Source organism: Scyliorhinus canicula, chromosome 6 (assembly GCF_902713615.1).
Source record: "Scyliorhinus canicula chromosome 6, sScyCan1.1, whole genome shotgun sequence".
NCBI lineage: Eukaryota > Metazoa > Chordata > Chondrichthyes > Carcharhiniformes > Scyliorhinidae > Scyliorhinus > Scyliorhinus canicula.
Window position 1 is genome coordinate 180,445,789 of NC_052151.1, and position 9,636 is coordinate 180,455,424.

The 9,636-nt window shown below is 44.0% G+C and overlaps 1 protein-coding gene across 7 annotated transcripts in view; it reads left to right on the forward strand.

Moving 5' to 3' along the window:
• The window catches only part of lyst (lysosomal trafficking regulator), a 397,928-nt gene extending 394,585 nt beyond the window's left edge, over positions 1-3,343 (forward strand). For all 7 annotated transcript variants that reach the window (XM_038800534.1, XM_038800541.1, XM_038800536.1 and 4 more), the window contains one exon: positions 2,021-3,343. In XM_038800534.1, the coding sequence (XP_038656462.1) occupies positions 2,021-2,159 (139 nt within the window). In that variant the 3' untranslated portion in view covers positions 2,160-3,343. The remainder of the gene's footprint in view (positions 1-2,020) is intronic.
• The last annotated feature ends 6,293 nt before the right edge of the window (positions 3,344-9,636 follow it).

A 9,636-nucleotide genomic window follows, 5' to 3' on the forward strand; every position in this document is an offset into this window, starting at 1 on the left:
ATAAATACAAAACAACCAAAAACCCCACAAGAAACACATACCCCCGGCACTCCCCCCCCCCCCCCACCCCGCCCTCCCAACATAACATTATAAATAACAGAAAAAAGAGAGAAAAAACTGGTATAGAGAACAAAAAGGGTCCAAAATACGGCCAAGTGAAAATCCAACCAAAAGAAAGCCACGTGTCCAGCTTAAAGTACCAGAGCGGCAACGACCGCCAAGTATCCCCTGGTTCTAGATCGAGTCCAGCTTTTCTTCCTGGACAAAGGCCCACGCCTCCTCCGGGGACTCAAAATAGTGGTGCTGGTCCTTATAGGTCACCCACAAGCGCGCTGGCTGCAGCATCCCGAATCTGATTCTCTTGGCATGCAGCACCGCCTTCGTCCGGTTGAACCGGGCCCGCCGCTTTGCCACCTCCGCACTCCAGTCCTGAAAGATCCTCACCGTCGAGTTCTCCCATTTGCTGCTCCTCTCTCTCTTGGCCCATCTCAGCACCCTCTCCCGGTCACTGAATCGCTGGAACCGAACCAGCACCGCCCTCGGGGGTTCGTTTGCTCTTGGCTTCCTGGCCATTACTCTGTAGGCCTCCTCCAATTCCAGGGGCGAAGGGACAGCCCCTGCCCCCATCAGTGAGCCCAGCATTTCTGCCACATACCCCTGGAGGTCCGACCCCTCCAGCCCTTCTGCCAGGCCCAGGATCCTCAGGTTTTTCCGCCTCATGCGGGTATCCATCTCCTCCAATCGGTTTTGCCATCTCAGGTGGAGTGCCTCGTGCACCTCCACCTTTCCCACGAGGACCGTGGCCTCCTCCTCCCTCACAGTCATCTCCTGCTGCAGCTCCCGAATTGACGCCTCTTGGGTCGCCTGTGCCCCCATCAGCCTGGTGGTCGTCGCGTTCATCGACTCCAGCAGCTCCACTTTCAGCTCCGTGAAGAAGCGCAGGAGAACGGCCTGCTGCTCCTCCGCCCATTTCCTCCAGTCCTCGGGTGCGCCGCCGGCCGCCATTTTGGATTTCTTCCCCCGCTTTTTTCGGGGAGCTGCTGCCGCTTTTTTTCCTGCCCCACTTCGGGTGACGACCATAAATTTTTCGGGGTTCTCCTCTGGGAACCTTCCCCCACCGGGAATTGCCGTTCCAGCGCCGTTAGGGGCCCTCCAATCGGCCCGAAAACACCTTCCTAACAGGAGCAGCCAAACGTGCGATTTAGCTGGTCATAGCCGCAACCGGAAGTCGGAAATCCCTACTCTCAATAAAAATAAATAACAAACTTGTATTTATAAGACACCTCTTATGCTTTACAACCAATAAAGTACTTCTGCAGAGTAGTTTCATTGTAGTGTAGAAATTGTGGCAACCAATTTTCATACAGCAAGCTTCCATGAACAGCAAAATTATCATTAAATTATTGGTTTTAATGAAGGCAAATATTGACCAGAACACCAAGGAAAATTCAACTGCCCTACTTTGAATGCCACCTTTGACACTGCAGCACTTCTTCAGCGTTGCATTTAAATGCTAGCTTAGGTTATGTGCACTAGTCTCTGGAGTTGGGTTTGAACCTATGATCTCCTGAGTCAGGCAAGACAAATACCTGCTGAGGCAGTTAACATTGTTAAACACTTACACTAAGGTCCAGTAGTTTTAAAAATATCCAGAACATTTAAAGTGCATGAATACTTTCTAAACTATGTTTGTAAACTGAAATTAAGATCTGTGCATAGTAAAAACGATGTAGTTTGAATCTCCTTCCTCTAGGGAACCTCCTTTAATTATTTATAAACCAACCCTGACAGTTGCAATGCAAAACATTATACTCCAGTGAAAAACTTGCTGTGTAAAAATTACAGGCGAACAGCCAAGTTATTGTGGAAGCAGACTCCAGCAAGGAATTATTATTCTTCTGGAGAGGGAAATATTATCAGCAAAGGGTAGTTGTAATTTTCATCATGTTGAAGATTAGCTTACATGTGGCACATTTTTGATTAAAGTGCTTTTGACTTTATTCTCTCTTGTATCCTACAGTCTCACATTCTCCTGTGATGGCCATCACCTCTTCACAGCAAACAGCGACGGCACCGTGATAGCCTGGTGTCGTAAGGACCAACAGCGGATGAAGCTCCCCATGTTTTATTCTTTCCTAAGCAGTTATGCTGCTGGCTGAAGACTAATCCTGTGACTAATTTATACCAATCACTGTGCACATTTAGAACCTTCAGTGCTCTCGTGGGTGGGGGGAGCAAAGATAGGGGGAAATAGTGGTCCCCTCTCAGTTGTAAATATTCTAAATGCAAAAGATGCCCACGAAAGGAACGGGGGATTTTCCCCAATCAGCAGAACAAGATGGAATATGGAAACTGATCAACCGAGCAGTTTTCATTGTTACAATCTGCTACCTCCTGCCCATGGTGGGAATCCTTGACTTTTGCATATGCAGTCCTTCAAAGTACTACCAGTTCCAAACTGGCAAACTTAAAACTCAGTTGCACCAATTTTAATTTGATGTAAATTATGCAATGTGTCTAGTTGGTAACTTTACAGAGTGCAATATTTTCTACTTCAGATCTACATCAAGTTTTGCATACAATGCGCATGAGACCAAACAGGTTATGAGGTACAAGAATAACAGAACCAGTTACATAAAGGAGCATGGAATTATGATATAAAAGCACCTTAAAACCAATGTTTGTGCACGCAGCATTTATCTTCGACTGCCTGAATGTTTAAGTTCATCTTTGCAAGTGCTGCCATTTCTTATACTTTTTCTGTCGTCTTAATAATTCAAAATGATGCAGATTGTTCCTTCCCCATCACTTTTTATTACTATTGAGAAGACCCCAAATTGAGAGAGAAAGATTAATTTGGCCAATGCTTAAAGATTGCATGAAAAGATATACAGTGTCTCAAATGAATGGATATACGAGTTTCTACACATAAAATTATGTTGACTTTATTGAAGATAAATGCTGGGGTCAATTAGTTTTGTTGTGGTTAGGCTGTTACCCACTTGTGTTAAATACATGACTATTTATTTAACTGGAGGGCCAACTTTAAGACTGCCACTTTCCCTCTGAAAGTTGTCTTTTGATCATTGTTCTTAATCATATTTAAAAATAAAGAATTGAAAAATGTGCATTTTGCAAGTATTTTGGAAGAAGGAGCTAGTTTATCAATTGTTTTGCTGATATTTAAAACTTTAGCGAACATTAATTTAAAATTTAATGAAACCAGTGTTCCTCAGACTTTGAAAGTGAGCATTTGCTGTCTTTTGTACTTCTGTTCCTTATATATCTGTACAAAGTATTTGTGATGAATATTTGAACATTAAATTAACTATAATCTGAGAAATCTTTCTGTTCTTGACCTTTTATTCTTTTCCTTTACTTTGCTGATATTTAAAATTTTGGCTAACGTTAAGTTAATTTTAAAATTCATGAAACCATTGCACCTCAGACTTTGAAATTTATAATTTCTCATCTATATGCTGCCCCTCAATGACATCTGATCTCGTTGAGAATATTTTGATGGTATTTGGGTGGGCAGTAGAGAAGGAGAATTTTAAATGAGGTAAGAGGGGTGGAATAAAGTGAAGCTCACTGAAGGAGAAATGGCAGAGGGGCATGGGGATAAACCAAGGTGTGATATGGTGATGGGAGCCATAACACCACCATCATGACACAGTCTTGGCAAAATAAGTGGTGGAAGGGATAATCTGTTGGGTTTGCTTCAATTAGAGGATGTCATCACCCCTCCCAAGTTTTTGTGAAGGTAACATGATGTTCAAGTAGTCATCCACAATAAGCTCATGAATGGCAAGGGCCTTGCTAACATGAGAACATAAAAAATAGGAGCAAGATAAAGCCAAATGGCCCGTCAAGCCTGCTCATTCAGTATGATCATGGATGATCTTAGGCTTCTACTTCACTTTCCTGCCTGCTCCTCATATCCCTTGATTCCCTGAGAGAATAAAAATGTCTACTTTGGCCTTAAGCATATTCAGTGATGGTACGTCCGCAACCTAGAGGGATGGAGGTTTCAAAGATTCACAATCCTTTGAGTGAAGAAATCCCTCTTCATCTCAGTCCTAAATGATTCGTCCCTTATTCTGAAACTATGCATCCTTGTTCTAGATTCCTCAGCCAGGGGAAATAATCTCTCAGTATCTATCCTGTCAAGCCCTTTCATAATCCTGAATATTTCAATTAGGTCATCTCTCATTCTGAATTCCAGAGAATATAAATCCAATATAGTATACGCAGCCTCTCATCATAGGAGAACCCTCTCATCTCAAGGATCAGTCTAGTGAACCCTCACTGCACTGTCACCAATGTAAGTACACCCTTCTTTAAATAATGAGGCAAAAACTGAACACAATATTCTGAATGGTCTCAGTAAAGCCCCATATAATTGTAGAAAGACCTTTTTATTCTTGTACTTCAATCCCCTTATAGGCCAATGTGCCATTTGTTTACTAATTGTTTGCATACCAATATTTTGTGTTCCTTGTAAGAGTATACCCAAGTCTCAATCAAAATCAACATGTACAAGTATCAAGCCTTTTAAAAATATTCTGCTTTTCTAGCCTTTCTGTGTTCGCCTCACAACTCACATTTCCACGTAAGTTTGCACCATCAACAAACTTAGATACATTACCCTCTTTGCAAAGTTAGATATATTACTGCCTGTCTCTTCATCTAAGGTGTCATAGAACATACACTGCAGGAGGAGGCCATTCGGCCCATCGAGTCTGCACTGATCCACTTAAGCCCTCACCTCCACACTATCCCTGTAACCCAACAACTCCTCCTAAACGTTTTGGTCACTAAGGGCAATTTATCATGGCCAATCCACCTAACCTGCACGTCTTTGCACTGGGAGCAAACCGGAGCACCCGGAGGAAACCCACGCAGACACGGGGAGAATGTGCAGATTCCGCACAGACTGTGACCCAGCAGGGAATTGAACCTGGGACCCTGGCACTTTGGAGCTACAGTGCTAACCACTTGTGCTACCATGTCATGGACAAATTGGTGTTTCCTTACTCTCCATGATCAATGTGTTTTGTGTACAAAGTGTATATTTTCTTACCCTCCGAGTAATTGTCCCAATTCAAAGAAATTCAAGCAGCAAGCTTTTTTAATAAGTTTTAAAATAAAGGTTATTTATTATCGCACATTGGCCCAGGAGGTTTTAAAAACACACCTCATTCACTCGCCTTACACACTATCAATCACACAAATGTTAGAAATAGATTAAGAAAAAATATGATTACAAAACATAATTGTCTCAGTCTCTTTTCCACGAGAGGCCTGCAGTTTCTTAACTGAGTTGATGCTTTAGTTCAAGTGAAGATCTTGTAAGCAGAGGATTCTGAATTTCCAGGATGTTAGTTTTGAAATGAACTTGAAGCTCTGAAGAAGAGTCATACGGACTCACTGTTTACTCTATTTTCTCTCTCTACAGATGCTGCCAGGTTTGTTTCGAATCACTAGCTTTCGGAGCACAGCTCTGAAGGACACTCGCCTGATGAAGGAGCTGCGCTCTGAAAGCTACTGATGCAAAACAAACTGTTGGACTTTTACCTGGTGTAAGACTTCTTACTGTTTTAAAAGAAGGTCACAAACATGGCTGTGCCACCATGTGACCTGTTACATGTCCAAATTCCTTTTTCAAATAAGGTGAGTGACCAGGTCGATTGTACATCCTGTTTCACGACTTTCACATGATGACAGTTTGAAACGACTTGTGTCTGAATGGCCCAATTGAAATTACCCTTCTGAATTAGTTTCAGAGGAAAAGACATTGGTGCTTAACTTCCTTTTGGGACGGGCAGCACGGTGGCGCAGTGGTTAGTGCTGCTGCCTCACGGCGCCGAGGTCCCAGGTTCGATCCCGACTCTGGGTCACTGTCCGTGTGGAGTTTGCATATTCTCCCCGTGTTTGTGTGGGCTTCGCCCCCACAACCCAAAAGATTTGCAGGGTAGGTGGATTGGCCACGCTATATTGCCCCTTGGAATAATTGAATTAGGTACTCTAAATTTTAAAAACTTCCTTTTGGGTCCCCAACTTAAGTCGCTGGTGCTCTGAACATGCACAGCATGTCGACCCGGAAGTGGGAAAACAACGGGCATGCACGCTGGAAACTCCCGACTGGCTCTTTTTATTACAAGGTTGGACTCGCATTCTGCATTCAAAGGAGACATCGGGAGCCATTTGTTTGGTATGTTTTATATTATTAGTGTTTATAAATATGTTTAAAGTGCAAATAAAGTGAAAGGAAGTTTTTTTTTAAACTTTGATTTGTCAGGAGGCTGTTAATTCTATTAAAAGGTACTTTGTGACTCCAAACTCACTTTATATGGTAAAGTACCTTTTTAATTGAATTAACAGCCTCGTGACAAACCAAAGTTTAAAAAAAAATCTTTCTTTCACTTTCTGTGACTCCAAACTCATTTTATACAGTAAAATGAAAGTTTTTTTTTAAACTTTGGTTTGTCTTTAGGATGTTGTTCCATTAAAGTAACTATAATAATAATATTAATCGCTTATTGTCACAAGTAGACTTCAATGAAGTTACTGTGAAAAGCCCCTAGTCGCCACATTCCGGCGCCTGTTCTGGAGGCTGGTACGGGAATTGCACCCGCGATGCTGGCCTTGTTCTGCATTAAAAGTCAGCTGTTTAGCTCACTGCTAAACCAGCCATAAATGGATAGAATGCGGTGATCACTCGCAAACGAGTATGATTGTCAACCGAACACGCTCCATGTTACTGGTCCCGGGTTCTGTGGATCCTTGCATGGCTGAAGAGCCTGATCCTAGAGCCACATCTTCACTCAACTCAAATGGCAGGAGTTTCCAAAAGGTGGCATCGGTCCTTGGACGCGAGGTCGCAGGTATTTTTTTCAGGCTCCTTTTCCAGGCCTTTTGCCATCAGGTATTCTCGAAGAATTGTGTCCCTTCAATCAGGAGATTCCTCCTGAGAAAAGGCCTTCAAGGCATTGATGTCTATGTTCCATATCTTGAGGTAAGCCTTTGAAGAGCTTCCTTTATCATACTCTTGTTCGGATCCTTCCTTGATCTGGGTGAAGAAGATTTGCTTTGAAATGAAATAAAAATGAAAATCGCTTATTGTCACGAGTAGGCTTCAATGAAGTTACTGTGAAAAGCCCCTAGTCACCACATTCCGGCGCCTGTTCGGGGAGGCTGTTACGGGAATCGAACCGTGCTGCTGGCCTGCTTGGTTTGCTTTCAAAGCCAGCGATTTAGCCCTGTGCTAAACAGCCCCAACAACTGATTCAGAGCTAAAGTACATTTCAATTTTGTAATGTATTTTATGTTGTGTTGTTTCTCCCTTATGTAATGTCTGTTTTTGCAAGCCTCCGTAATTACTTCAAATGTTTTAACAAAGTTTAATGCCTTAGTTAAAGTATGCAAGCCTTCTGCAAGCTTATGTGAACTATTTCTCTGACAGGTATTGCAGAACCTAGTGCAGATTCAAGATCTGAACTCATGCTTCACCTCCGCTGGGTCATCACACTAATAGCTTGGCTTCTGCAAATCCTTGAACATTTTGGGATTCTTAAAATAATTGAGGCTTCAAAGCTGGTGCAAGAATCTTGAGAAGAATCAGTCTACATTTCTGCCTGGCAAGGAAGCAAATCAATTACCCATCCCCAAGAGTGCACAGGCAAAGGACATCCTGAAATGATGTCAGAGATCTGTGCCAGGATACTGCGCTTCAGGAGTTGCTGAAGATGGGGAAATGATCGGAGGATGGGTGAGTGCAACGGGAGGGGACCAGGTTTTGTGCAGGTGCCTGGGTTACAGGGTCTGGGGTCCATTGAGGGAGGCCTGCTGTAGCAGGGTGTCCGTGGGCATGGTATTCCAGGTGTGGGACAGGGAGTAAGGGGGACGGGGGGGAATCAGTGGGGGAATAGAGGGTCCTGGGGTGGGAGCCATCGCTGTTTGCCAGTTGAACACGCTCTCTCAATTCCTTACAGATATTAAACCGTATGGACGACATTTTGGGCCCTGCAGAACAGGCCCCAGTGCTGCTACTGGTAGTCTGGGCAACCAGACGCCGGTGATGGCGGCAGCAGGAGCATCTGCAGAGGCTCAAGGCGGCAGCCCACGTACGGGACCCACCCCACACCCTGAGGACCCGGCCACCCCATCAGGTCAGGATGAGACCAAGAGAGGGAGGCCTGTGACGGCCCAGGGTCGACGGGCGTCACTGGTCCTTTGAACAAATGACTGACAGCATCTGCCACAGGAGGCTCGGGCTCAACAAGGAGATGGTGCGACACTTGTGTCATGTCAATCCGTAAACAGGTAACAAAGACTAAACAATTCCACCTCGAGCAGGAGCCACCAAATAAAAATAATAATCTTTATTGTCACAAGTAGGCTTACATTAACACTGCAATGAAGTTACTGTGAAAAGCCCCTAGTCGCCACATCTCGGTGACTGTTCGGGTACAGAGGGAGAATTCAGAATGACCAATTCACCTAACAGCACGTCTTTCGGGGCTTGTGGGAGGAAACCGGAGCACCCGTAGGAAACCCACGCAGACACACGGAGAATGTTCAAACTCCGCACTCCGTTCAATGACTGAAGCCGGGAATCAAACCCAGGACCCTGGCTGTGTGACCATTCACTCCATAGCCGCCACCGGAAGTCTTCAGCCTCAACATTTATATTTGAGTTTCTAAATTTTCCTTCACCCAACCTTTTGTTAATTTAAAGCCATTTTCCCTCTTCTGACCATATTTGCTGGAGCACTTATGTTGAATGCTCTGCCCCTTCATGTCACATTTTGCCCTGCTCTTGCCTTGATTTGATGTTTTTAAGTTTCCGTTCCTCTTTATTCCTTTTGGGCTCTGCTCCGTTTGCTCTTTGCAGGAGCGGGCCACCCTTTAATTTATCTCTTAATTAGATTCAGTTCTTCTAATTGGTTGATAGACCCTATAATTCATCTTGAGTGAAGATGGATGTGATGTATTTGTTCAACACCTTTCCAATGTTCCCTTGATCCCTACCCTTTCCCTGGTTATCCTCATCCTGGTGATATAAATAAATAATCTTTATTGTCACAAGTATGCTTACATGAACACTGCAATGAAGTTACTGTGAAAATCCCCTAGTGGCCACATTCTGGTGCCTGTTCGGGTACACTGAGGGAGAATTCAGAATGACCAATACCCCCAACAAGCACGTCTTTCAGGACTTGTGGGAGGAAACCAGATGAAACCCACGCAGATCACAGAATATCCTGGGGTTTTCCCTACTTTTACCAGTCAGAGCCTTCTCCTATCCCCTTTGCTCTCCTAATTACTTTCTTAAGCTCCACCCTGCACTTTCTGTCCTCCACTAATGCCTCCATTGTGAGAATTTTACTGGAATACCTCAACAGCCTCATGGTTTGTAGGAAACACCATGCTGGGCAGGTTTTTCGTCTGACTCTAATCCAACTGGCAAGCATTGTTGAAATTTAAACCAGGCAGGTTGACTCTGATTAGTCACGGCATTACCCTGTTACCAATGCCTGACAGTTAACTATTGTCACTCATCAACTGGTGCATTCTCCATGGCAACAGCTCCACCCACCAGAGTCCAACCAATCAGAACTCTTGTCCAGTATA